The 26,492-nt window shown below is 40.0% G+C and overlaps 11 protein-coding genes across 18 annotated transcripts; 7 read left to right on the top strand and 4 right to left on the bottom strand.

Moving 5' to 3' along the window:
* Positions 1-54: 54 nt before the first annotated feature.
* LOC105272021 (putative ammonium transporter 3) lies at positions 55-2,176 on the top strand. The gene is made up of 5 exons (XM_011313888.1): positions 55-705; positions 788-1,267; positions 1,361-1,545; positions 1,609-1,698; positions 1,810-2,176. Exons 1-5 carry the CDS (start codon positions 150-152, stop codon positions 2,059-2,061), a joined length of 1,563 nt encoding a protein of 520 aa, XP_011312190.1. The 5' UTR covers positions 55-149; the 3' UTR covers positions 2,062-2,176.
* A 99-nt stretch (positions 2,177-2,275) lies between these two features.
* Positions 2,276-4,882, top strand: Cyp4aa1 (Probable cytochrome P450 4aa1). Its single transcript, XM_011313886.1, has 6 exons — positions 2,276-2,910; positions 2,981-3,149; positions 3,243-3,623; positions 3,715-4,260; positions 4,389-4,568; positions 4,627-4,882. Exons 1-6 carry the CDS (start codon positions 2,908-2,910, stop codon positions 4,791-4,793), a joined length of 1,446 nt encoding a protein of 481 aa, XP_011312188.1. The 5' UTR covers positions 2,276-2,907; the 3' UTR covers positions 4,794-4,882.
* A 6-nt stretch (positions 4,883-4,888) lies between these two features.
* Positions 4,889-7,942, top strand: Orc4 (origin recognition complex subunit 4). Of its 5 annotated transcripts, none has more exons than XR_892708.1 (3): positions 4,889-5,581; positions 5,655-6,933; positions 7,691-7,942. XR_892708.1 is itself a non-coding variant. In XM_011313885.1 (3 exons), the coding sequence occupies exons 2-3, from the start codon at positions 5,419-5,421 to the stop codon at positions 6,845-6,847; spliced, it is 1,356 nt and encodes a 451-aa protein (XP_011312187.1). In that variant the 5' UTR covers positions 4,889-5,271; positions 5,364-5,418; the 3' UTR covers positions 6,848-7,942. The 5 variants fall into 5 exon arrangements, 2 of the variants coding, with proteins under 2 accessions (XP_011312187.1, XP_011312186.1); XR_892707.1 differs by having other exon boundaries at positions 7,077-7,942; XR_892706.1 differs by having other exon boundaries at positions 7,032-7,942.
* Positions 7,943-8,026: 84 nt separating this feature from the next.
* LOC105272017 (prostatic acid phosphatase-like) lies at positions 8,027-10,735 on the top strand. The gene is made up of 4 exons (XM_011313882.1): positions 8,027-8,643; positions 9,043-9,141; positions 9,364-10,300; positions 10,365-10,735. The coding sequence occupies exons 1-4, from the start codon at positions 8,551-8,553 to the stop codon at positions 10,487-10,489; spliced, it is 1,254 nt and encodes a 417-aa protein (XP_011312184.1). The 5' UTR covers positions 8,027-8,550; the 3' UTR covers positions 10,490-10,735.
* A 200-nt stretch (positions 10,736-10,935) lies between these two features.
* Positions 10,936-15,294, bottom strand: Mvl (Malvolio). 4 transcript variants are annotated; one of them, XR_892704.1, is made up of 9 exons: positions 14,719-15,294; positions 14,446-14,568; positions 14,136-14,362; positions 13,917-14,055; positions 13,696-13,851; positions 12,738-13,615; positions 11,944-12,113; positions 11,616-11,659; positions 11,243-11,289 (listed from the first exon to the last, which is right to left on the bottom strand). XR_892704.1 is itself a non-coding variant. In XM_011313880.1 (8 exons), the coding sequence occupies exons 1-8, from the start codon at positions 14,893-14,895 to the stop codon at positions 11,255-11,257; spliced, it is 1,779 nt and encodes a 592-aa protein (XP_011312182.1). In that variant the 5' UTR covers positions 14,896-15,294; the 3' UTR covers positions 10,936-11,254. The 4 variants fall into 4 exon arrangements, 2 of the variants coding, with proteins under 2 accessions (XP_011312182.1, XP_011312183.1); XM_011313880.1 differs by lacking the exon at positions 11,944-12,113 and having other exon boundaries at positions 10,936-11,289; XR_892705.1 differs by lacking the exon at positions 11,616-11,659 and having other exon boundaries at positions 11,202-11,289.
* Positions 15,295-15,472: 178 nt separating this feature from the next.
* Positions 15,473-18,253, top strand: IFT54 (intraflagellar transport 54). The gene has a single exon (XM_011313879.1). The coding sequence runs from the start codon at positions 16,530-16,532 to the stop codon at positions 18,240-18,242; it is 1,713 nt and encodes a 570-aa protein (XP_011312181.1). The 5' UTR covers positions 15,473-16,529; the 3' UTR covers positions 18,243-18,253.
* A 95-nt stretch (positions 18,254-18,348) lies between these two features.
* LOC105272011 (protein DJ-1) lies at positions 18,349-19,545 on the bottom strand. The gene is made up of 5 exons (XM_011313876.1): positions 19,455-19,545; positions 19,151-19,377; positions 18,913-19,074; positions 18,659-18,848; positions 18,349-18,589 (listed from the first exon to the last, which is right to left on the bottom strand). The coding sequence occupies exons 2-5, from the start codon at positions 19,319-19,321 to the stop codon at positions 18,462-18,464; spliced, it is 651 nt and encodes a 216-aa protein (XP_011312178.1). The 5' UTR covers positions 19,322-19,377; positions 19,455-19,545; the 3' UTR covers positions 18,349-18,461.
* On the top strand, positions 19,470-20,666 carry LOC105272012 (alpha/beta hydrolase domain-containing protein 11). Its single transcript, XM_011313877.1, has 3 exons — positions 19,470-19,555; positions 19,640-20,038; positions 20,122-20,666. The coding sequence occupies exons 1-3, from the start codon at positions 19,517-19,519 to the stop codon at positions 20,500-20,502; spliced, it is 819 nt and encodes a 272-aa protein (XP_011312179.1). The 5' UTR covers positions 19,470-19,516; the 3' UTR covers positions 20,503-20,666.
* On the bottom strand, positions 20,661-23,100 carry Mfe2 (peroxisomal Multifunctional enzyme type 2). Its single transcript, XM_011313878.1, has 2 exons — positions 23,005-23,100; positions 20,661-22,609 (listed from the first exon to the last, which is right to left on the bottom strand). The coding sequence occupies exon 2, from the start codon at positions 22,590-22,592 to the stop codon at positions 20,781-20,783; it is 1,812 nt and encodes a 603-aa protein (XP_011312180.1). The 5' UTR covers positions 22,593-22,609; positions 23,005-23,100; the 3' UTR covers positions 20,661-20,780.
* Positions 23,101-23,160: 60 nt separating this feature from the next.
* Positions 23,161-24,606, top strand: Prosbeta7 (proteasome subunit beta type-4). The gene is made up of 5 exons (XM_011313875.1): positions 23,161-23,360; positions 23,622-23,828; positions 23,900-24,046; positions 24,137-24,335; positions 24,396-24,606. The coding sequence occupies exons 1-5, from the start codon at positions 23,230-23,232 to the stop codon at positions 24,483-24,485; spliced, it is 774 nt and encodes a 257-aa protein (XP_011312177.1). The 5' UTR covers positions 23,161-23,229; the 3' UTR covers positions 24,486-24,606.
* A 130-nt stretch (positions 24,607-24,736) lies between these two features.
* Positions 24,737-26,272, bottom strand: LOC105272009 (methionine aminopeptidase 1D, mitochondrial). The gene is made up of 6 exons (XM_011313874.1): positions 26,050-26,272; positions 25,733-25,984; positions 25,469-25,660; positions 25,262-25,412; positions 25,049-25,159; positions 24,737-24,979 (listed from the first exon to the last, which is right to left on the bottom strand). Exons 1-6 carry the CDS (start codon positions 26,128-26,130, stop codon positions 24,789-24,791), a joined length of 978 nt encoding a protein of 325 aa, XP_011312176.1. The 5' UTR covers positions 26,131-26,272; the 3' UTR covers positions 24,737-24,788.
* Between the last annotated feature and the right edge of the window lie 220 nt (positions 26,273-26,492).

Below are 26,492 nucleotides of genomic sequence, written 5' to 3'. Positions count from 1 at the left end.
TATTCCCTTTGTACTTCCCACATGATTTCTTTGAATAATTTAATTGTTTTCCTTGAATTTAACGTCGTGTTTGTCCCATCGGCTCGAAAGAGCTTCGAATCGGATTTAACTGCAGTTCATTCTCGATATTTGTTGGGAAACTATATTTTATGGATTTTTCAAAAATGGAAATTTCTGTTTGGAATTCGAGCAACAAAACTGATCGTTTCGTCCCATCGGTGTTTTCCATTTCGATGGAGGACAGCAGTTGGATAGTCTCGAGTTCTTTTATTATTTTCACGATGCAAACGGGTTTTGGAATGCTGGAGTCCGGCTGTGTTTCTCTGAAGAACGAAGTGAACATCATGATGAAGAATGTGGTAGACATATCCTTGGGGGGACTGACCTACTGGGCATTCGGTTATGGGATGAGTTTTGGGCTTGATGCCCCAACAAATCCCTTCGTGGGGACAAGTGGATATCTTCTGGATCCTCTGGTATCCGATGAACTCATGGGCCAAATGTGTGCAGCTTTTCTCTTTCAGTTGAGTTTTGCCACAACTGCAACGACAATTGTCAGTGGTGCCATGGCTGAGAGATGTAACTTCAAGGCGTATTGCATATTCTCTTTTCTCAATACTGTCGTGTATTGTATACCCGCTGGATGGGTCTGGGGAGATCATGGATTTCTCAATCATTGGGGGGCGGTTGATATCGCAGGATCTGGTGAGCAATAATCTCCTCCTCATCCGGCAATCAGCAATAATTAATAATTAAATTGTAGTAATAATATGGCGAATTAATCCAGGAACTGTTCACCTGGTGGGTGGAGTTTCAGCCTTGGCCTGTGCGATGATGCTGGGCCCAAGGTTGGGAAGATACGATGATGGGTTCGATGCTCTACCCCTGGGCAGTCCTGTCAATGCCATCCTGGGTTTGTTCGTCCTGTGGTGGGGCTGGTTAGCCTTCAACAGTGGCTCTTCTTATGGTGTCACTGGGGATAAATGGAAGTACGCAGCCAGGGCGGCAGTTTCTACGATGATGGGGAGTATGGGTGGGGGCCTGGTGGGCCTTGGATTCAGCCTGGCTAGTCCCAAGGGCATCGACATCCTCAGCCAGATAAACGGAATTCTCGGATCTCTAGTGGCTGTCACTGGAGGTTGCTTTCTCTTTCGAACATGGGAGGCTGTCATCGTGGGGATGATCGGGGGTTTTTTTACGTGTGTCACGATGCCAATCGTCGACAGAATGAGAATCGATGATCCTGTTGGAGCTTTTGCTACCCACGGTTCGTTCCATTTTCCGAATAACCCCAAAAACCTTGATGATATTAAATTATTTACTAAATCAATGAATAAGGCATGACAATTCTGGTATTCAGGAATTTCCGGGGCCTGGGGAATGATCTCCATTGGATTATTTGCTGATGATCCTAAACCTCTGGAGACAACTGGGGGTAGGAGGGGTCTTCTCAAGGGTGGAGGGTGGTATCTCCTGGCAATTCAATGTCTCACTGTTCTTTGCTTGAGTACTTGGTCATTTATCACATCGTGGATTATCCTCTGGGTAAAAATATACAGAAGCCTTCCACCAATTTTTCTATTTCTACCGTCTAATTTTTTTTTATAGTTTGTTGATTCAGTAATTCCCATTCGAATGCCACAGCACGAGGAACTGCTCGGGGCTGATCTAGTCGAACATCAAGTGAAGCACTCAAAGGTGAGATTAAATAGACAAATTCCTCATAAATTCATTCACTTTCTTACCCGAATGAGAAAATCGAGGGTTCTCGTTTTATTGCGCCAGTACTGAATTTTCTCTGGTGTTCAGATTGGAGTTTCCAGGGCAATGTCAGCTCTGAAACCCTTCTCCAGGCACAGTCGGCTGCAGGAGGTGCCTTCGGTAGGATTAAATCCTGGGCACGAGTCCTATTTGGAGAAATATATAAAAACGAAGAAGCTCAATAAATTATTGAAGCTTATGCACTTAAAAAAGGAGAAGCAGAAAATTCATGTGGACCTCAGGACCATCCAGACACCACCTGGGTCTATCAGTGTTCTCCCTGTGGCCTGGCATAATTAACTTCCTCCTCTCCAATATTGCCTAATGTCTAACTAATTATTTAATGAATTGTAATTAATTCACAACTGATACAGAGAACGCCGGTGGCTTTTTGAAAATAAATAAACATTTTTTTAAGATGTTTCAGTACTTCAGACGAACAATAGTGAAATACAATTTAGAATCGAAACACATGTCGATCACAACCTGGGGGGCTTGAGAATTCATTAATGCCCGGATTGAAGAGAAAAAAATCAATAAGGAAATCGAAACGCGAGTGGCATACGTGACACGATTGGAAATTGCTTTATAATTAAATGTCTATTTCTTTAAATACATTTTCATTGTTGTCCTCTCACTTTCTGGCCAGTTGTACGCATTTTCTCCTGTCGATGGGACAATTTCTAAACTCGAGAGTGTCAATAAATTCGATCGACGACAATAAATAGCAGATTATAAAAATAGTTTATAGAAAAAAAAAACTTTTTCAAATGAAATTTCTGATTTATCATTTTTTAATTGTGGAATCGGTAGAAAATCGGTTATTTTAGTGATTATTCAGCTTCTTCCCTTCTTTTTCAATTTTTTATTTCATTATTTCTTCAAGTGTTTTCCTCTATTTTTTAAAATACATCTGAAGTGTTTTTGCACTCAATTACGATGAGCCGAAAATCACATATTGTTCAATCATTCCGTCGTAATGCGTAAAAGAAATCACAGGGTTTTGCTAACTGCCAATGAAAAAAAGTTTCTCATTTTTACTTGACATATTTTCCATTACGTGTAATTACTCGAAATCATGAACAATAATTAATCAATAGAAAATTGAAATATCTAATAAAGTGATTCACCGATAAATTGTTAAACATGGTAAGAGAATACTCCTTTTGAAAATGAATAAATTGAAATAATAAAAAAAAAAACCAATTGTTTCTTATAGTGGGAGCGAGTTGTGAGTAATCCCTGGATTATTCCAGTAATTCTGATAATTATTTGTGGAATCTGGAGACTGAAAAATTATCTCCGAGCTGTTACTATGGTATTAACAATGAATGGGCCAAAGATTGTTCCATTCCTGGGGAATACCGGGTATCTCTACGACGATAACCGTGAGTTACTGATTCGAGACAGCAATCAACTGCAATAAATATTTTTATCCAAGTTTAATACCTCTTCTATAAATTTATTAATAAATTATTCAGTACTGAAAACAATGTCCCACATGGCGTATGCCATGTACGGCTCTTCGTTCCGTCTCTGGGTGACAGTTCTTCCCTTCGTGGTACTCCTGGAACCCCAAGACATCCAGCAAGTACTCGGAAGTTCAAAGCACACCGACAAAGTACTATTCTACAAATTGCTGCATAATTTCCTGGGTAAAGGCCTCATCACGAGTGATGTATTAACATGGAGAGCCCATCGTAAGATACTCCAGCCGATTTTCCATGTCAATGTTCTTGAGCAATTTGTGAGAATTTTTAACAACTCAGCGGGAAGTTTGGTCAAGTGCCTGGAGGAATCTAGAGATCTAGGCATTGACATCACTCGTGTAGTCAATGATTCTGTTTACGAAATTCTCAATGGTAAAATCTATTCTTCATCTCCAAAGGGGTTTCTTATATTCCCAATTTGGATAATTGAATAAACAAAAAGAGGTGTGCATTTTATTTGCAGAAACAGTCCTAGGGAATACAAATAAATCTGAGATATCGAGCTCGCCATTCCGAAGGGGACAGCTGCTCTTCTCCTACAGGTTGACCCATCCTTGGCTCCTTCTGGAGTGGATTTATCGAAGGACAAGTCTCGGGATGTGCGAGCAGAATCACCGGAAGGATCTCACCCTCGCATGCCAGAAAGTGCTCAAGTCCCCGAAGAATTCCGCGAGTATTTCACTCCTGAAGCTTATGATCGAGGCAAAGGAGAAGCACCAGAATTTCAGTAATGAAGATATAATTAACGAGTGCTGTACTTTCATGCTGGCTGGACAGGATTCGGTGGGCTCGGCAGTCGCTCTTAGCCTTTTTATGCTTGCCAAGCACAAGAAGTGGCAGGGAAAGTGCCACCAGGAGCTCGAGAGAATCTTCAGAGGCGATGAGAGACAACCGACACTTGGAGATCTTCGAGAAATGCGATATCTCGAAATGAGTATCAAAGAGACCCTCAGGATGTATCCCAGTGTTCCTTTCTTCGCCAGAACCCTAGGAGAAGACATACAAGTCGGTGGGTCGAGTCGATCTATCTCGTGATTCACTAATTTTTTAGATACGTCGATGCCTACGCTTTCTCCGAGAGCCTTTTTAACAAATGAATTTAAATATTAGATAATTGATAATAAATATTTATTCCAGGGAGTAGAATAATTCCAAAGGGCTGTGGTATACTGATAATGCCTTACAGTACTCACAGGCTTCCTCATCATTACCCAAATCCCCATGAGTTTAATCCAGAGAGATTTAACTCAGAAAATTCATCGAAACGGCATCCCTACGCCTATTTGCCGTTTAGCGCTGGCCCAAGGAATTGCATCGGTAAAAATCCCCGTTTTCCCGAAATAGACGGGAAATTTTTACTCTGATCATTTTTCAGGGTACAAATTCGCCATGTTGGAGATGAAGGCGATAATCAGCGCAGTTTTGCGACGATTTCACCTGGACATAGCCCCCGGGAGGGAGGAAATCACCCCGAAGTTTCGAGTTACCGTCAGGGTAAAGGGAGGAGTTTGGATTAAGGCTCACCCCAGGGATAATCCTTAATATAAAAAACCAGAAGGACATTTAGATAAATAATAAAACAAGATGTTATGTAATTCTTTTATTGAAATACATAAAACATTATTATTGCTCTTTAATAGAAAATTGAATTTTGAAGAAAAGCATTCTCACCCCCTTCAGGGAGTGAATGGTTTTTTTTTCTAATTACATATTTTTTCGGTTTGGGTTGGTTGTATTATCGTCTCGTGGACGAATATCTGTGAAACCAATGGATGGGTGATAGAAAAAAAAATTCTCCCATTCCATCGGGCTTGAAAATTTAGAAGGCGCGCGTTTCATCCCCTCATTACCCTTCAAAACCCACCCAAAACCCAGAGTAAATGAATGTAAGTGACTTCTAAACCTAAACCTAAACCTAAACTGCTCCAAACCCAAACAAATTCGGTATTACCATAAAAAAAAGTGATTAACCCCGGAACAAAAGTCCAATTATCCAGTGACAAGTGGAGAAATCAGTGGAGTGAGTTGATGAGGGATCAATACTCCAGTTTGAAGTTCTATTTTTGTCCGGTTGAAGGTTATGTGAGGCACCAACGATTTTATCACTTGCAGAAGCTGACGAGATTGTTATAGAGTGATAATAAAAGTAGAGATATATCTTGGAAAAATGAGCAAGAAGAAGAGCATGGCCATTGACTTCCAGGACAACATGATCCTGCTGACCAGGAAGTACCTCAAGAGGAAGATCCTCTGTCCTGAAACCAAATTTCGACATCATGCCAAAGAAAGACAGAATGTTCTGGAGCTGCTGAAGAGGACTGTTGAGGCTGGTGAGAATAATATTGGGATTCACAGTGGTTAAACAAGTCGATTAGATGAATGTGTAAATGTTTTTATTTTCAGGGGAGAGTAATTCAGCTCTGCTGATTGGGCCTCGAGGGAGTGGCAAGACTACTCTTGTGAATTCAGTACTGAAGGAGCTGTCAGTTTCGAAATCCTTTAAGGAAAATGCGCTCATCGTCAATCTCCATGGTCTCGTTCACACAGACGATCGTCTCGCCCTCAAAGACGCCACCAGGCAAATGCAGCTAGAGAATGTCGTGGGGGACAAAGTTTTCGGAACTTTCGCTGAAAACCTCACATTCCTCCTGGAGTGCTTAAAGTCAGGGGACAAAAAGCGAACGAAGCCCTGCATTTTCATTCTGGACGAATTCGACCTGTTCTGCGCCCACCAAAATCAGACTCTCCTTTACAATCTCTTCGACGTGGCCCAGTCATCACAAGCCCCTATTTGCGTTCTCGGAATTACGTGCCGACTCGACGTCATCGAATTGCTTGAGAAGAGGGTGAAATCGAGGTTCTCGCACAGGCAGATATTCTTGTTTCCTGGTGAAAATTCCGTGGGTGAACAGCCCACAACTGCCTTCGACGATCGTCTTGAGCTCTTCAAGGATCTTCTCAGTATTCCAGATGACGAGAATGTCAACAGGATTGAGGAGACATACGAGGACTGCACTATTGATCCACAGTTCGGGGCAATGTGGAATGATTATGTGGAGAGTCTTATCAATAATGTTACAATGGTAAATCTGCTGAAGAGGATGTATCAGATTGACGTGAGTGAGAGGAGCTTTAGGAATTTTCTAGGTGTTGCTGTTGGAACACTCGATGAAAAGCATCAGAGGCTTGAGGTAAACGACTTCGTCGAGGCCAGCAAAATGTTCACAAGGGACGATAAAGTTGCCATGTTGGAGGGCCTCTCCGTCCTGGAGATGAGTTTGATTATTGCAATGAAACATGAGACTGAAATTTACGATGGCGAGCCATTGAACTTCGAGACTGTCTTCAATCGATACGTTAAATTTGCTAATCAGACGTCCTCTATTCAAACCGTCCAGAGGCCAGTGATAATGAAAGCTTTCGAGCACATTAAGAATCTAGAGCTTCTCGCTCCTGTGAATGCAACAGCGAGAACAGAAAAGGAGTACCAGTACTTTAAATTTCTCCTGACCCCGCAGCAGGTGCTTGAGGCAGTGAAAAATTATGTGGGACTGCCCACAGAAATTGCCCAATGGGCAACAAACAGCCTGCAATAAATTATTTCTCCTTCCCTGATAGCAGGAAAACACAATCAGGATCATGTGCCATTTTCTAAGAGAAAATTTAGTTACAGTTGATTGAGGTAATTATTCATCAATTATCGAATTCATGAAAAATAGGTGAGATGAGTTATTAGAGGGATTAATGATAATCATGCTAATTGAGTAATGATATTGATAGGATATATCTGTGTTCATCTTGCTCACGAGTTCAATATTTCTATAGTGGAATTGATGGAGAAGAGATGGAGTGGAATGATAAATATTGCATCTAGCTGATATGTGGAATCATTGAGCCTGGGGGAAAATTTCGAAGACGCTCTTGTGGAGATATTCCACTAAAAATTGTCTTTATTACTCGCGAATTAATATAGATTTTTTCAATAATCTCTTCGCTCATCGGTTCAATACTCATTTCAATTGTTATCAATTTATTAAAATTGATGGATCATTTTTTATTTGAGGTCCTTCACACTTTGTAGTACAATTCTATTGATTACTCAAAGATTATTGAATGAACTAGTACAATTTTGTAGATAAGTCGAGTCATTAACATATCTTCATCAATAGCATTTATTTAAAGTCATTTATAAATCAGGCATTTAATTATTTATTGAGTATTCATTAGAGAAATCAATCTCAGTAATTTTAGGCTAGTTAATAATTCAAGTGATTAAGGTAGAATCCTCGATTATAATTGAGGAGATAGATGAGAAGGTTGCATTTTTTCATTGCGTGATCAATTGAGTTGATTGTAAATATCTGCAGTTGCTCTTTTTAAACTTGATGACTAAATTTTAAGAATTTTTTTAGCACCGGTATTTTTTATTTTTCATGTAGAGGAACTGTGAAACGTCCGTTGCAATTCGTCCGAAATTTAAGGGAAATTATAGAATGGAAAAAACAGTACAATAATTATGTCCTCAGCAGTCAATTTGGCAACGAAAATGAGGTGGATAAATAACTGTGTATTACTATTTGTATACAACAAGATGAAATCATTTAATCGTGGAATAACTCTGTATGCGAAAGACAAATTCATTGGGTCTGTTTGTACATTTCTAATAAATTTCAAACTGAAGAGTCAAATTTTCTAAATGCCTCAATATTTTTCAACAAATTACTCATATATTATTAATTCATCCCTCGAATTCCATTTTTCTCATCGCAAATTGCGTCAATTGTTTTTGACAAGTCTGATTATTTTTGTTTATGTTATTTTTCGCTTTCCGACAAATGCGTCATTGAAAAAATCTCCTTGACGTTTAATCCTTGCAAAAAATACCTTGTAATTATTCATATATATATTCTTGCATCTATAAATGCCCTCGAATGATGCGCTCTTATCAAACAAAGAACCGATAAGACCATCGGCATAATCATTCATCCGTCAACAATGAAAATTCGATACATTTGAATGCGCGCCAATGGGCGCGCGCCTCTCCCCTCCACCCGAAAACTTCCGGGAGCCAGGGGCGGCGATTTACAAATGAATTTGTTGAGTTCCGTGTCGTTTCGTATCAGTATTCCACAGGTTGTCAGCTATTTCGGGTAGTCTACCCTAGAATAGATTTACAATAGATTCCCAGAAATTGTGTCTTCACCCTGAAGTGAAAAAAGCTCCGAAGATGTTTTTAAAACAGTGAAATTCCACTCAGACAATTTTTTTCACTGCAATCTCATTAGCATAATTGGTCGTCATGCTTCGATTTTATTTTTTCATAGCTCTTACTATTCTCCCCTCGTCCAGAGCTGATGATCAACAGCTGGGATCTGTCATTCTTGCTCATGTTGTAAGTTTTAAATGATTTAGTCTCGGGAATGCATTCACCTCCTTCAGCGAATGCTGAAATTTTTCGCTATAACCTTGAAGCTTTCACTAGACGCCGTTTCACTGATTGCGTTAGGCAAATGGGGTATCAAGGGCAAGGTCAAAAGTGCAAGTGAAGACAGCAGTGGGGGGCAATCTTTCATGAAAATTAGATTATTATGACATTTTTATCACGAAACTAGAAAGAAAACACCAGGATATCTATTTGCGTACGATAGATGAGAGGAAAAATACAAAATTTCTAAAACTTCCAAAACTCTAGTTCGATTGGTCAATTTTATTCGTTTTATACACCACACGACTCACACGACGTATGAGTTATTGATTTATCTCAGAATTATTATTTTTTTTTTAATTTTAGCTGTTCAGACATGGGGACCGAACACCGGTGGATCCTTATCCTAACGACCCCTGGAGGAATGAGTCACTCTGGCCTGTGCCCTTTGGACAATTGACAAATGTAAGAAATCATTCACAAATAATCCATGGGGTCGAAGTTACTCAATCGAATTAAATTGCCCCTCTCTTTGGAAAATAATTCCCGATGCACCGGATGCCTTTAAAAGCCGCAAAACTCCTTATCTGCAATTTGAACAAGTGTCTCGCGATAATGTAGTCTAATCGCCGTTGTAGTATGTCAATTTGTCATACTCGTGATTAATTGGCGAAATTTTGTATTCAGCTGGGAAAACACCAGCACTTGGAGCTCGGCCGATGGTTCAGGGCGAGATACGATCACATGTTACCCCGTAAATATTCTCCCTACGATATTTACGTGAGGAGTACAGATATGGATCGAACATTAATGTCGGCAGAGGCAAATCTCGCAGGACTCTATCCACCTGTGGCCGATCAGGTGTGGGATGAGCTCAAGTGGATGCCAATACCCGTGCACACGGTACCTGAGAAACTGGACAATGTTGTCTCTGGGAAAAAATACTGCGCCCGGTACAACTATGAGTATAATCGTGTTCTTAATTCCCCAGAGATTCAAGGAATCGTCCAGAAAAATCAGGAGCTCTTTGATTATCTCACGAGAATGGCAGGGAAGAGGATAGCCGACCTGGAGCAGCTTAATTTTCTATACAACACTTTATTTATTGAGGGTCTTTATAATAAAAGTTTACCAGTCTGGACCAAATCTGTTTATCCTGATAAGCTAGAACCACTCGCAGCCTTGAGTTTCACGACAATGGCGTACAATAAAATTCTGCAAAGACTTAGAATGGGGCTGTTAATGAAAGAAGTGGTTAACCACATGAGTGAGAAATCAAAGAACGCTCTCGTACCTGACAGAAAGTTGTTCGTGTATTCAGCACACGACGACACTGTGGCCAATCTCCTGATGACTCTGGGGCTCTTTCAACCCCATTGTCCCCCCTATACAGCAACGATCCTCATAGAATTGAGACTGAACTCCAAGAGGCAACACATTGTCACGATATCATATAAGAATTCATCAGAACCAATCCTGCTCACCCTGCCAGGCTGCATTCCAGCCTGTCCTCTTTCCCAATTCATCAAATTGACCAAAGATGTTATCCCAGAGGACTGGGACAAGGAGTGCACCATAAATTGGGACACATATGGCGTTGATTTCAGTATTTCTACCATTTTAGGTAATAAAATCGTGAGGATAACTTTATAGACTATTTTAATAATAATTATCTGTATTGTCCTCAGGTATTATGACGTTCGCCATTCTGCTCCTAATTTTTGTGGTACTCCTCATCATCTCGTTCGTATTTTGGCATTATAAACGAGTTCACAATCAGTATTATACCCCTCTCTCCACCGATCCAATTTAATTTCTTATCAAATTGGACAAGACAAATGAGAGGACAATCTATGATGTTAAATCGATTTTTGCATACGTATATTCGACCAAGGGGCCCATGGACTCATCTACCTCATGAAGGATATCGAGAGTTATTTCTTAGTCTATCTCTCTCGATGCGTACTTGATAATAACTGAGATTCATCGAATCAAAGGCCAAAAATATTTTTAAATGATAAAAACCGTATTTTTGAGGGAATTTTAGGGAGGGGGGGGGGGGGGGGGGGGGGGGGGGGGGGGCGTGGAGTATTTCACTCTGAATGCATTTTTTGAATAACGAGTCAAATGAATTCACATTACGAAATTTAAAAAAAAATTGTTTTAAAACCTCTTGGGTGTATTTATGCGCAATGCAGATGTATTATCAATATCAAATCGATGTTGATATATAATTCTATGTGATAATAAAACAATGAATAACAGAACATATTATGCTTTATTTGAATTAAAAAATAATTTGTGTCGAGGGGAGGTTAGTAATGGAGGAGAACATTTATTTTTGGTGAATATTTCGGAATCCAAGGGAAATGGTGAAATTTTTGTAGGAAATTTCTTCTACCTCGTGAAATTTCTCACAAGATTTCTCCTACGAAAAATTCCGAATTTCGCGTCAGTCCTCGGATATTCCTCAATAATTCATGAATAAAAACTGTTTCATTTGACTTTATCCCTTCATTACTAATCTCCTTTATTAATAAAAAGAATTATTCTAGTCGGAGAGTGTTGTAGCTTCCATTCAGATTTTCCTGGATTGAAAACGCCGGGTTGACCCTAAAAATAATTAAATTCGCAGAATAAACCATAAGCCAAATTATCCTGAAGAGATAAAACGCGACAAGTCGATGGATCGACCAAGTTTTCAAATATCTCGGAGTGGATCTATCGAAAATAGGGATAAATATAAAAAGTAAATTTCGATGGGCGATAAAATTTCCCACAAAAAAGTCTAGTCAATTTCCTCTCTTGCACTACTCAGTGCTGAGATATTCGGGCGAACACAAAATCGATCAATCGAAAGTACTCGACGTTTTATTCGTTTAACACATATGGAAATGTCTTTAATTACAAGATTTTGTCTTATAGTAATTGATACCTACCTTCATCAGCTAAATTTATATCTGGCATTCGTCGCAAGGCCATGCTATCGAACGTGAGTCAGGAAACAGTGTTAGTTACAATATAGTTTTTCATTTTCTGAGGCATTAGAATATTAACGAGTTAATAACTTTTCCTGCTGCATTTTTACGATTATCGCCCTCATAACAAACATTTTGCAACAAGTCACTCAAATGTATTTGACGAAAACCGATGTAGTAAAGATGAAAACGACTAATCATCAGTTAGATTTTTATTATATCATAGAAAAAAATACTTTCCCATCTCCAAATTCAATAATTTATCTCTGTGATATTTCTTGGTACATACCACGATGATATGAAAGACTTCAGACGTCACAGATGCTCACGAAAGCAACCAACACATTATTCTCATTATTATCCTCATCGTTATCCATGATTGGCGATTTAATTGCGTGGAAAATCCACTAAAATCACAGTCTCTAAGAGTCCAGAGACGTCTCCGAGGTGTTATGAAAACTGGGAATAAAATAATTCATCTTTTCAAATGATAAAAAATATCCTGAAGGATCTAATTCCAGAAAACCGAGGGTTTTTATTTACTGAAGCTATTGGGATCATTGGAAAAGGTTTATTTATTAATAAGAAAATTAATAGTAAATACAATTTCCAATGGGAACGATTTCCAAACAATTCCGATAGAGTTCCAATAGAGATACTAAAGGATTCAATTAAATTTATAAGGCTACAATAATACCATAGCATTCTTAAGACATTTGTTAGTTTTATTTACAGAGATAATGAGTTAATCATTTGGCTAATTAGCTTTCTACTTAGATTTATTGATTTTTACAATGATTTAACCCTGAGAATGAGGACTCCAAGCCCTAGACATTATTAATTTACAATGACAAACGAATTATGCATGAACAATAAATTGGCAACAACTGGTCGGCAATGTTAGGACGATGAATAAGGCACAGGCACCTCCCAGCTTCCCCATAAAACCACAAGCCACCCATGATATGAGAATCACTTAGACAGATTAAAAAACTATAGCTTCTCTTATTCTAAGTTGAATTAACAAAATTTTAATAGATCTTTGTTATTTGGCTGAATTTCTTGTAATATCCACAGTCTTACCTGGCGTAGACTGCTGGATTGGTCAGAGCAAAACTCATTTCTGCTGGACCCCCGACGTATTTAGCGATCAATCTATTTCTCGTGAGGCATTCAGCTCCCATTGCCACAGCCATGTGTATAACAAAGTAGAGGCAGAAACCGAGATAAATAATAGCGTAGATCACTATTCCAAGAATGACTTCCCAATTTGGATTAGGAAGTTTCTCCTTCACTTGTTGAGTTACGAAGAATATATTAATTGCAATTACTGCAGCTGACAGTAACGTGGCAATAACTTTATTGAATATTCCATTTTTGAATTGTCCCATGATTTGTTCACTACTGGTGAAGGCTAGAGTTGGAAGAGTAGCAAAGGGAAGTTGAAGGGTCATGACAGCATTGAGGACCTCATTCATGCCCCCAAGATCGCTGAGGCTAGCGTACGAAGCGACGAAAAATGTTGGCACGATTGCAATAGTCCGAGTGAAGAAGACTCTCTTCCAACGAGCCCACTGGAGATTCAGAAAGCCCTCCATGGCGAATTGCCCAGTGTACGTTCCTGTCATTGTGGATGACTGACCAGCAGCCAAAATGCCAATCGCCCATATATACATTGCAGCTATTCCAAACTGACACCCTAGGAAAATTCCTCCTTTGTATAAATCTGCGTCTATCGGCGTGGAAAGATTTTTAAAGGTGTCCATTCCCAGGGTATCTCCAGCTGCTTCACACACTTTGTAAACATCGCTGTTCTTTTTCTGGAAAAGTCCATGAGCAAAAACAGCAACCACGAATACGTTGATGACGAACGATACGAGAAGAGCAATTATCGCCTCAACAAAAAAATACATGTTGGCTTCCTTTACTTTCTTGGGTTGTCTCCTGTCGATATCTCTAGACTGAAAAACAATGAGAATTAGAAATTATTTTCCCTCTAAAATTTACCAAAGCCCCTGGATTAAATAAAGTGTACATGCACCTTGACAAGTGCACTGTGGAGGTACAAATTATGAGGCATTATTACAGCCCCTACGATCGCCACAGCCTTGAGTAGAGCATCGCTGTCACACTCGTTACATAATGGAGTGAACATTCCCTTCATGACTTCCAATTGTGGTGGAGCCGAAACAACGTACTATAGCCAGAAAAATTTAATCTCAATTATTCATTCCATAAGTGTCATCAAAATTTGTAGTTTACCTCATAACCAAACGTTACAGCCATAATAGTAATTAAAAATCCGAAGAACAACTCGAGTTTCCTCAATCCATATTTATCGAGGAATAAAAACGTAAAAGTGTCAATGATAGTGATTAAAACACCTGCCCAGAGTGGAATCCTGAAAAAATAATCAATACAGGTATTTTTAATGACTTTCTCATAGAAAATTTTGATTATCTCGACTTATCAGACACTGACCAGCCCCCTGATAACAAATTGAGTGCAATGGCAGTGCCGATGACCTCTTGCATGTCACTGCCAATAATTGCAATTTCGATCATGAGCCACAGGAATATCCTGGGGACTGTTTTGTACTGTCTGTGGCACATTTCAGCTAGGTGAAGACCTGTTACAACACCCAGACGAGCACTCAGTCTCTGCATCACTAAACCGAGAACGGTTGCACCCAGTAAAACCCACAGTAGCTGGAAAACAAAAGTAAAATTAGTAGTTGGGGGCCTCAATCATTATTTGAGAAAGATAGGATTTCATTTGAATCTGTTCGAACTTTGTATTTGGCGGAAACTCCGGATTGGAGGTCGGATTCGATATTCCCAGGGTCGAGATAGGCTATAGACATCAGGAAGCCCGGCCCTGTGAAGGCCCATAATTTTTTGAAGCTGAAACTACCCTGGAGTGATGATAAAGAAAATATTAATTTTTTTGTGGCCCTCTCTTTTTTCTCTACATTATATAGGAAAAAATGTACAACAAACATGTCGCTATCACTTTAATCGCTATGAAAAAAAAAAAAAAATAGAAAAATAAATAATGTCCTCACAGTCTCAATCTCCGGAATTTGTATCTTCTCATCTGCAAAGTACGTTTGATTGGTCAACGGATTAAGAGAGGAATTTTCATTCAATTTCTGGGGACTACCGTTGGTCGGTGCTTTATTGACAGATCCTTCATCTCCACCTCCAGAGACATCCAAATTTTCAGTTGAATTATTCTCCATTCCAATTAATCTACTCTCTTTTAGGTTAATCCCTCGACAAATTCCACTTGATCTGTCAGGAAATTATTCACCTCGCCAACAATATCATCCACCAAGTAACAAAGGCATTCCCACAATGAAAGAAAATGTAAACAAAGGATCACTGCAATTTATTTCAATAATTAATCCATTTTTTGATATTATCACACTGCACCGAAATGAGGCAATCGATTCAATTTCTTGAGTAATTGGATTACGAAATTGTTGAGAGATAATGATTTTTATCGTTTGGTAGCATGTGAGCAGTGGCGATTGCACAGACTGCTGTTGTAGTAATAAATTGCAATTGCGATGAAAAAAATGAAAATACAAATATTCTCGACGACTGTTAGAGACACAACTGAGACCCAGTGACACACCAATTACATTTTACTCATTTTACTTCAGCCCCTCCACCTTATAAATTCCCCCTCCGCTATTTCCGTCGGATAACATTCCATGTAAAAGCCATTGAGCCTTCTCTTAGATGTTCTATTATAGGCGTTCATTATAAAATCCCATTTAGCAAAAATTTATTTAGTTTGAATGATAACAAAATAATACTACTTGATTATTAATATTTATTTTCATCAGAATAAAAATTGTCTAAAATCGGAGTAATTGCTCGGAAGATATTTCCACTCATTTCGTGAGTTTTGTTATCCATTTCCCTGATAATGTTTTTGTTATCAGTTTCCGAAGTCATGACAGCTTATAAACATTCAGGTTTACAGGAAAAATAATATTCGAGATTAATTCTGCTTATTTTTCCAGGTATAGATATTTGTGTTGTGAAATTTATTTTGCGCAGGTACGCCGGAGAATTCTGCAAAAGTATTTGTCCACATGGATGGAATTTTTTCAATAATTGTTACCGATTTATTTGAAATTATCGTTGATCTTAGAAATGATCGAGGATAAGATCGACCTGCACTTTCTCACGTCCCGTGATATCTAATCGTGTTTCTGATTAAATCCGACAACATGCCATCAATAACGTAATTATCAAAATTTGTAGAGATTTACTCGAAAATTCAAGCAAAAAAATACGAGTGAGTAATTGAAATTACATAATGAGCCTGTGGGGTTAAGGAAATTAAATGACTCATCATTCGGTGGTTTCATGATTTTTCCTCATTGGGAATACCCGACTGGGATGAACCAAACGTCAGCCGAATCCTAAATCATCAAGTAATTTTCATATTAACATTGATGTTCCTTGGTTTCAGAGATGAATAACGAGAGCTGTCGCATTAATGTTTTCACTGAGGCAAATTATAAGACTCAATCTCCTTTGTTTAAATTGAATATTTAAATTTTGCATTCCATACGCATTACATGTCATACTGCGATTAAACCGGCAATTTCACTGGCATTTAAATTTTCCATCTTTATCCTTCGGTCTTTGAAAAGTCTAGAAATATCTACGATTTTAACGAGAATCGAATAATTAATTTCAATTGAATTGATTGACGCGGGGGAAAAGCCCGCGGGTGATTTTTGTATTGTCGGTTGTCAAGGAGACGGTACCCGGCGTCGAATATTCACAACAAAAGACTCCAGTGTGTGATTTTTTGTTGAGTGTTCCTACAACGATCGTGTAAGTCCATTAAATTATGTCGGAGGAGGGGAAGCTCCAGGAGTCAGTGAAAAAAACCCAAGACCTCCTGGGGAAGTTCGTGAAAAAACCACCACTCACGGAGAAGCTCCTGAGAAAACCACCGTTCCGCTTTCTCCATGACATAATCAACGCGATAATCAAGGAGACAGGATTTCTCAAGGGTCTCTTTACGGATGAGGAGCTGATATCCTCTAACATTACCGACAAAGATGCTAAACTGGGTTACTTGACGAAGCTCATCGACGCGATGAAGTTAATAACAGGTCAGGAACTCTCGGTACGACCTTCGAAAATAGTCTCCGGTCAGGAACCCGTAAAGACAAATGAGCTCCTCCAGCTGATAGCCAAGTCCATCGATAAGAAGATCTCGAGTTCAGAAGCGATTGAGCACTATAAGGAGTCCCTGGAGAAGAAGGAGAGGCAGCGGTCAAAGAAATCCGATGAGAAGCCCCGAAAGTCCTCCTCCTCCGAGAAGCTCCGAAGGTTCCGTGAGGCAGAGGAGAAGCGCAAGTCCTCGGAGGAAAAACCTCGAGAGCCCTCCGAGGAGAAATCCCGAAAGTCGACGAAAAAAGCTCCCTCGGAGAGAACGAGATCGAAAGAGCCTGATCGGAGGGAAAAGGAGGAAAAAGGCCGGACAGAGAAAGACCAGAAGGAGCGGAGAGAAAGGGGTGAGAGAGATCGAAGGGAAAAGGAGGAAAAAGATGCAAAGAGGAAAAAACCACGCGAGGATAGTGTTGAACGCAAATCCAAGCAGAGGGAGGCGGAACGATCCAAAAAAAAGCGCTCGTCTTCACCGAAGAAGGCTCCTGAGCCGAGGAATGAAGAGGAGTCGATGGAGCCCTCCAAGGACTCCACGGAGTCAATTCATGAGGAGAAGCGAGAGGAGGAGGAGATCCTTCCACCACAGGTGCTCCCTCCGGAAGAACCGAAGCTCGAGGAAGCTCCAACGGCTCCGGAGCCACTTCCAGACACCTCTCCTCCGGCTAAAACACATGCTCCGGCATCGGCTCCTCAAAGGAGGAGTCTCCTCCGGCCTCCGAGTGCTCGCCCCCCTTCAGCCAGGCCCGGAGCACCGAAACTCAAGGGAAAGGGCGATTTCGTTATTAATACCAGTGGCCTGCAGATGGGGGATGTTCACGTGATTGTTGAAAATTTTGATAATAAGGACGACGACGAAGGGATGGTCGTGGTGGAGAGCTCCAGTAACGAGGAGGCTATTGTTGGAAATTCTGAGTTATTGAATAAAGAGTTGACCAAGGAGCACGGTTACCTCGTGGCGCAGATCCTGGAGACCCAGAGGGAACTCGTCAACGAGGGAAACGTGGAGATTATTCCGAAGGTGGAGATCGAGTGGGAGGCGGGTATGAGGAAGGAGAAGGAAGCTGTTATCAGGGAGGTGGAGAAGCTCAGGGGGACCATTCAGGGGCTCACCAGGACGACTAATCCTCTTGGAAAACTCATGGATTTCCTTCAGGAGGACGCGGAGATCATGGAGAAGGAGCTGTGGGACTGGAGGGGACAGTTCAGTGATCTTAGGGAGCAGCTAGTTAAGGAGAGAAATGGGATGAAGGATGCTGTCAAGCCGTTGGAGGAGAGCCTCAAGGAGATAGAGGGAACTATTTCTGCACAAATGGAGAAGATACTACAGACCAAAGCAAATATCATGAGAAATAATCAGAAAATCCAGAAATTGTTGAGTGGACGATGAGCATTGTGACTAGTAGATAATTATATTTTTTTGTTGATGGGTTCTATTATTCTCCTTAATGAATTAATTATTACATATCACAAAATATTACTGAAATATACAGTTGGAAAGTTAAAACGATGACTTTATTTTTTTTTGCGTGAATAAAGCTAATTTTATTGGATGGCAATAACTACATTTCAGCGGGAATTTCAATTACTTTGAATTTTTTTCTCCATCTCAATTGAAATCCGTGTAGAGCATCGCTTTGGCTATTGGCAGAGCAGCATTTTTCCCCAGGAGCTCGGAGACTATTGTCAATGCAAATGCAAATGTCGTTGCCGGTCCTCTGCTGGTGATCAATTTGTCTGGAGAACAAAATCAAGAGTTTCAGGGATTGTGATTTTTTTTAATTTGTACTTTTGGCATTTTCTCACCGTCCACAACAACCATCTCCTCGAGGTAGTTGTAGTCTCCTGAGAGTTCATCTTTTTTTCCGGGGTAAGAGGTGATTTTTTTCCCAAGTCCTATTCCATGGGCCTTCAAGGCTGTTGGAGCTGCACAAATCGCTGCGATTATCCTCCCAGCTTGTTCCTGGCTTTTCAAGAGGTCTCCAACTTCTTTCGACTACAGACACATGATGAGAACAACGCAGCGATAAAAAGAAATGAGAAACTAATCCTTTTAATACCTGAGCAAGTGCCTGAGAGCCTCCAAGTCCTCCAGGTAAAATAACAACATCATAAATATTGGAGGGCACAACATCAGAAAGTTTTGCATCAGTGCAGATTTTTGTGTCCTTGGAGCATTTGACACACTCCTTGCCAGTTATACTGGCAATAGTGACAGCTACCTGGCCCCAAAATTCATGTAAAACCGTACAATAAATTATCGTTATTGTCAATATAAAAAAAAAATAATGAGGTTACCCCTGCTCTTCTGAGAACGTCCGCTGTGATGACAGCTTCCATCTCCTCAGCTCCATCTCCCATCAATAGAATAGCTTTTTTACTCATTTTGCAGAATTGTGAAAAATTTTTGATCTCTAGAGCACGTCCAATGACATGTAAGACTGGAAATCGAATGATTGGCAAGGGCATGGACTCATCAACGTCACAATGAAATTTATGTTTATTGAAGCCCTAACCTCGTGTAACTGCGTAATAATCGGGAATCAGTTATCATCCGAATGTGTTCATAGATAGTTTATAATGGCTAGAATGTTGATCTTACCTTTCAAAATGATTAGAGTCAGGTCCATCACCACCACCGCCATCCGGAATACTCCGGTCAACATGGCATATACTGTTTATGACGAAGATACTCTAGGAAACGTAAGATTAATTTTCCAATTCTTTACTCGATAAAGAAAATTATTTGAACTATAAAATTGAGTTTTTTTTTTGTAAAATTCCAAGAAACCGCCTGTGCTGGTGCTGCACGGGCTCTTCGGCTCGCGAAATAATTGGAATTCATTGTCAAGATCTCTGAATCGACAGACAAAGCGAAAGATCATCGCAGCTGATTTTAGAAATCATGGGGATTCTCCCCACACCCAGAAGATGACGTTTCAGAACCTGGCCTGGGATATCCAGCATTTGCTGGACAAATTGAACATCAAGGAGTCGATCCTCTTAGGGCATAGCATGGGAGGAGCTGCAGTCATGTTCACAGCCCTGACCTATCCCTATCTTCTTGAGAAACTCGTTGTTGTGGACATGTCTCCAGTGAAGACTAGATCTGGTCCCCTAGAGATATCAGGAATTATGTCTGCCATGAATTCTGTTGATTTCAGAGGTCTTCAAACTCTCTCTCAGGTAAAATAATTAATCGAGTCTAGGACTAATTTATATAATAAATTATAGAATGGAGTGGAATTAAATAGAAGAAATAATTTCAGGCACGGCAGCACGCGGATAAAGTGCTTTCTGAAACAATTCGGTCCTCAACTTTACGTCAGTTTCTCATAACGAATGTAAAGGAGGAATCCCCGGGGTCTTTCAAGTGGAAAGTCAATGTCCCGTCGCTGATGGAACATTTTGGGCCAGAAATTGTAGGTTTCCCCGCGTTGCTTGCTAGATTAGGCGGTAAGACATTCACCAAGCCAACATTATTCATAAGTGGTGGACGGAGTGATTACATGACGAAAGAGGATCACCCTGGCACCAGAAAATTATTCCCGGGTGCCGAATTCGTGTACATAGAGGATGCTGCTCACTGGTTGCATGTAGAGAAACCAGTAGAGTTCTTGAAAATAGCCTCGGACTTTATAAATTCATAGTGCAAAGGTTAGATAATGGATTAGATAATTTTTTTTAGAGAGATTTTGACATTGGAACATGTCATTATTTTTCATTGGATGACTTCCAACGGTGTTAATTAATTTTTCAGTGGCATTTATTAGAGAATAGGGATTTCAACGAAATAAATACGGGCATATAACAATATAAATGCATTTATTAATTCAACCATTATACAAAAGTCCCTTCACGTCCTAGTCCATAAAATAGCTCATTGGAATGATGAAAAAAAAAACCCCTCGATAAATAGTAATAATGTTCAGAGTTTTGCCTTCGTGGTGACTTTTACCTCCTTGAGATCGACGTAGGCGTTGGTAATCACTGGTGTATTGTTATCAACGATAACGCATTCGAAGTGAATTCTGTTGCCATTTCTCCACATGTCAGTCCTCAGGGTTTGCCCAGGCACCACAGGCTTAGAGAATCGAGCTCTGATGGCCTCAAACAAGCCAGGATCACCACCCGCGAATGTTTTGAGGATGTGTCTCGTGGCAAATCCAATTGAGCAGAGCCCATGGAGTATGGGCTCTTTGAATCCTCCCATTTTAGCGAATTCTGGGTCCACGTGGAGAGGATTCAAGTCTCCAGAGCTCAGTCTGTACAGGGCCGCCTGTTCTGTACTCGTTTTTTCCGTCTGAGAGGCGTCTGGTGCTCGATTGGGTGCCTCCACACTGAGAATCTCGTGGGGGGAGCTATTGGGACCTCCAAAACCTCCAGCTCCCTTAACAATTGCTGTAATACGACCTGTCGTCAATTTCTCCCCAGTTTCCGCATTGAATGTCTCGTGTTCAATCAAGAGAAAAGCATTTCTCCCCTTGTCCAGAACGTCCAGAATTTTGCACTTTGTTTCAATCTTAGCTTCAGTTGGAATGGTCTGAAAGACCTTTATGTACTGTTCCCCATGGACAACTGCAGCGAGATTGACCGGTCTCCCTTGGAAAGCCTTCTCCAAAATATCAGTTGCCATGAGGGTGGCAGGACCATACACCACGTAAAAGCAGGGAACCACAGCAAAATCTGCATGATTCTCGTAAAGGAATTTGAAGTCCATTGGATCTTTAAGCCTGGCCCCGACACTGAGAGCGTAGAGAATGGTCTGTTTGAAGTCGTACTCGTTTATCATGCTGTACTCCATTACCTCAGAGGAACTCTTATTATTTTGGAGGACTTCCACGGCGTTCACCAGCTCTCCGGTGACTATTGCAATGTTCTCATATCGTTTGGCCCCCTCCATGCTCAAGATGGCTCCCCAGTTGTTTCTGACGTCTTCAGGGGTCACTGAGTCCTGTCGATTTCTTCTCAGAAGAGCTCCATTTCCTCGAATCAGATGACACTTGCCAGCCCAGCCTAGTGCAGCCTCGATTATCTCACCATTCTCGTTGCAGTCCTCGTGGCACAGCCAAACCACAACTGGAGCTATGAATTCAGGTTTTAGCTCGTTGAAGAGCTCTGGAGGGAGAATGTCCTCTGTTAGTCTTGATCCTGCTGTTGGGATGATCACGTTGCTCTTGATGTTGGAGGATTGGCCCTCGATTGATAGAGTGTTGGAGAGCCCAACAAGACCCATTTTAGCAGCTGAATAATTTGCCTGGCCAAAATTCCCGTACATTCCACTATTTGAGGATGTGAAAATAATTTTACCGTACTTCTGCTTCCTGAAGTGCGGCCAAGCTGCTCTGGTTGTCACCATGGAGCCCTTGAGGTGAACATCGTGAATGAGATCCCAGTCCTGGTCTGACATCCTCATGAAGGATTTGTCACGTAGAATGCCTGCGTTGTTTACCAGGATGTCGATTCGCCCGAATCTGTCGATGGCTGTTTGGACAATTTTATCGCCCTGTAGGACGGAGTCGTAATTTGGGACGGCAATTCCACCAGCTGATGTAATTTCAGTTACAACTGTGTCAGCGGCTTTGGTATTGCTGCCATCCCCATGACGACCTCCACCCAGATCATTCACCACGACTTTTGCACCCCTCGAGCCAAATAAAAGGGCATAGGCTCGACCTAAACCTGCACCTGCTCCTGTTATAACCACAACTCGATCATCGAAGCGAAGACTGTCTGACATTCTTTTCTCGTTTAAACCTTGAAGGTCATTGATCATTAAACATCATGAAAAATTTCCTCATATTTATTGATTTATTGCTATTCCTTCACTAATCTCCTTGAGGGTGGAATAAATGAATTTGATAAGATGTTTATTGGATATCAAAAGATATCCAAAAAAGGAAGGAAGATTAAATTGTCTACATGTTGTCGTCGAAAATTCCCCTTTCCTACATAATTAATTGGCAGAATGACTCAATTGAATGCAAATGCTGAATTCACTAAATGGCTCTTCATATATCTATGGATCCTCTCTTTTATCACGATTAAAAATCAAATCTACAACCCCATTGGAAGAGCCCTGCCCTTTGGGATGAAAATCCACTAGAATCTTCAACAGATACATGAGAAAAGACAATGAAAATAATAAAAACCTTTTCTCTCCTGAAAGTAACCTTTGAACTGCTGCAATGGTCAGTAACATAAATGTCACTGGAAGATTATGAGAGGTTCACTATTTTAATTTCACCGCCAGGAGGTGCTTGTGCTATGAATTCAGATGATTTAGCTGAAATAAGCTCTCAGATAATCTGTAAATCCAGATACCGACCGGTCCTCCAGGGAATGACACTTCAAACTGAACTCTTCTCTGCAGTGTAATGGCGTCTTTTAGCAACATGAACGCATTTTCTCCAGCCCCTTTCTGGCAGAATGGGCCAGCGCCTGGAGCTATTTATAATTTTCCAGGACAAGTTATTGGTCATGATGTTAGCCCCATACAAGTGTCACAGTGAGTTACTCGGACTATTATAAAAATCTCAAAAGTGCATATCATCCCCATGAACTCTCAATTTCAATCAAACTCCTTCAAATCTCATTCGATTGTCGTATCCTTTGAAACAGTTTTTTCATCAGCAAGAACGTGCAACACGGCATTTTTAAACCGAAATTTCAATAATTTTATTTTCCGAAAAAATGTTGAAGTTAACCTCAAAATTGTCCATTTTCAAATCAAGGATTGTTAATTAATTAGTATTGATAATTAATTAAGGTCTCCAGTGACGACTGGTACGTCAGTTGTTGGAGTGCAGTTCAAGGAAGGAGTGATGATTGCTGCAGACATCCTGGCATCCTATGGATCATTGGCTAGATACAGAAATGTCGAACGTATCATCAAAGTCAATGACAATATTATTTTGGGAGCTGGCGGGGATTACGCTGATTACCAGTACCTCAAGAACATGATCGATCAGAAAATGTAAAAGAAAAAAAAAAATCTTCTAGTTGATTAATTAATCGACCAAAATAATTCATTTTATATCTCTCCAGTCTCGAAGAGCAGTGCCTCGACGATGGTTTTACATTGAAGCCAAAGTCTCTCCACTGCTGGCTGACACGAGTCTTGTATAATCAGAGATCTAAATTCGATCCCCTGTGGAATAATTTTATAATTGCTGGGTTTGACAATGGAAAGCCGTGAGTAACAGAGAATTAAAAAAACTCTTGCTATTGAATTGCAAGTAAATATTTATTTGAATTTTTTTAATGGATTAATTTTTCGTTTAGATTTATGGGAACAGTTGATAAACTTGGAACAGCTTTCGTCGACCCTGTGATTGCCACTGGTTATGGTGCTTACATGGCGAGTCCTCTGCTTCATAAAAAATACGATGAAAATCCAGAGATGACTGAGGAAGAAGCCAGTCAGCTCATCCACCAGTGCATGGATGTTTTGTACCTGAGGGACGGCAGATCATTCCCCAAAGTGAGTTTTGAGTGAGAATTCTATAAATATCTTTGACGAATTATTGATTTATCCTTGCAGTATCAACTGGGAATAATTACGAAGGAGAAGGGTATCGAAATAAAGGGACCAATTGAAGTGAAGGGACACTGGGCGATTGCTGGAATGTAAATCGTCGAATTAATCGTTTCATTTTGCTTTAATAAATCGAAGAAATCAATCCGTCATGAATAATCATTTCTATTTGATAAATAAATACTTATAATAAAAATGTCATTGAAAGCTCTTTCAATTCTGCAGATGAAATGTTTTTCCTTTTTTCGATATGATGATTGTTCTATCGAGAGATATTCAACTTTGAAAATCGTTTACAGTGTTTATGAAAATATGGAAACCATATTCTCAACGGAGAACTAATTGAAGTTGAAAAAAATGGCAATAATTTATTTATTGATCGGGGAAGGGTTTGTGGGGTTAACATGTGAGAATATCACAGCCAGTTTCGGTTATTAGAATTGTGTGCTCGATTTGTGCTGTTCTGGCTGAGTCCACAGTTACTGCAGTCCAACCATCCTCAAGCACTTCAATTTCTGTGTCTCCTTGAGTCAGTACGGGCTCTATCGTAAATGTCATCCCCGGCTGCATCTTGCCAAATTCATCATTAACTTGAAATCATTAAGAAATTGGTTAGTTTCTTCCTGGAATCAGTTGTTATGAAAGAAAATTTTCACTACCAAAGTGGAAAATGTCAGGCAATCCGTGAAAATAAGTTCCTATTCCATGTCCAGCAAAGTATGGAATCACAGAAAATCCGTTTTCCTTTGCTATTTTCTCGATTACGTACCCTGAAGAAAATTCAATTAAAAGACTTTCTTTTCTAATTAACTTCATTGAATGATTATGATGAGGAGATGCCCAGAGGAAAAATGGACGGTGAAAGAACTTGCCTATACTGCAAAATCGTTCATTGGGTCTGCAAATGTCGATAGCAGCATCCAGGCAGGTTTGAGTGACAGTTATGAGTTTCTTCATATCTTCATCGAGTTTACCAATGGCAAACATTCCTGAACAATCCCCATGAAAACCATTCAAGTAGACCTGATTACAGAAAATAATGAACAATCGTTTCTGAAAATATTTCCCCCGATTTTTACCGAAACGTCAACGTTGAGGCTGTCACCCTCAATCAACGGACGATCGTCTGGAATTCCGTGGCATGCAACATTATTTATACTAGTGCAAATTGATTTTGGAAATCCGTGGTAATACAGAGGACTGGGGTAAGCCCCATGATTTATTATTAGATCGTGTAATTGTTCGTCCAGATAGTCGGTTGTAATTCCTGGCTGAAAGGAAAAGTAAAAATGAATGATTTCAATTATTTATTGCCAAAAAAATATTCTAATGAAATTATTCACCTTGATTATCTCTTTGGTGTGATTTAAAATTTTTTTCGCTAATCTACAACTGTGTCTCATGCACTCGATCTGATTTTCATTCTTAATTTCGACAATCTGCGGAGGTATATCCTGTGATTGAGATTTGTAATAACAAGGCTTGGCAATTGACGCTGGAATTGTTCTGAACGGATGGATAATTTTCCAGGGCTCGATCAATTCGTATTTTCCGAACTGATTAGTCACTAATCGTCTCTCTCGTTGTGGTGATTTCTTAATAAATCATAAATAAAAGATTAGCTGTCGCATTTTGACAAATTGAATAAAAAATTACTTACCCTTGAATGTCGGAAAAAATTATCGAATAGATTTCGTGAGGGCTGGCTCATTTTCGAAACTGTCTTCAATATTTTCTCCATTTTTTATTATAATTTACAATGTTTAAAGATTATTAAAAAATGTTTTTAAGCGGTTGGGGTACCCTGAAACAATTAACAACTTTATTCTAATTGTCAGCTAACCCCTGATAATTGGAATAACGAGGAAAATTGATATTTATTACATTTTTATTAGTTTCAACCAAAGAGGATTGTCTAAAGTAGAGGCTCAGTTCTGGGGGTTTGAGTGACCCCAGCGGCATCGTAGTACTGCACCCCAAGAGAGGGAGGGCGCAACACGCAATGCTGGGGTGTTTTTTTTTTATTAACCCAGTTTTTATTGCAATGCTGGGGTGTTCATCAAGTCGACGGGGTGAATTTTATTTTCTGCTGTACGAATGCTT

Source organism: Fopius arisanus, unplaced genomic scaffold (assembly GCF_000806365.1).
Source record: "Fopius arisanus strain USDA-PBARC FA_bdor unplaced genomic scaffold, ASM80636v1 scaffold00134, whole genome shotgun sequence".
Taxonomy (NCBI): Eukaryota; Metazoa; Arthropoda; class Insecta; order Hymenoptera; family Braconidae; genus Fopius; species Fopius arisanus.
The sequence above is the reverse complement of the archived record's forward strand: the minus strand, read 5'-3'. Positions and strand labels throughout refer to the sequence as shown.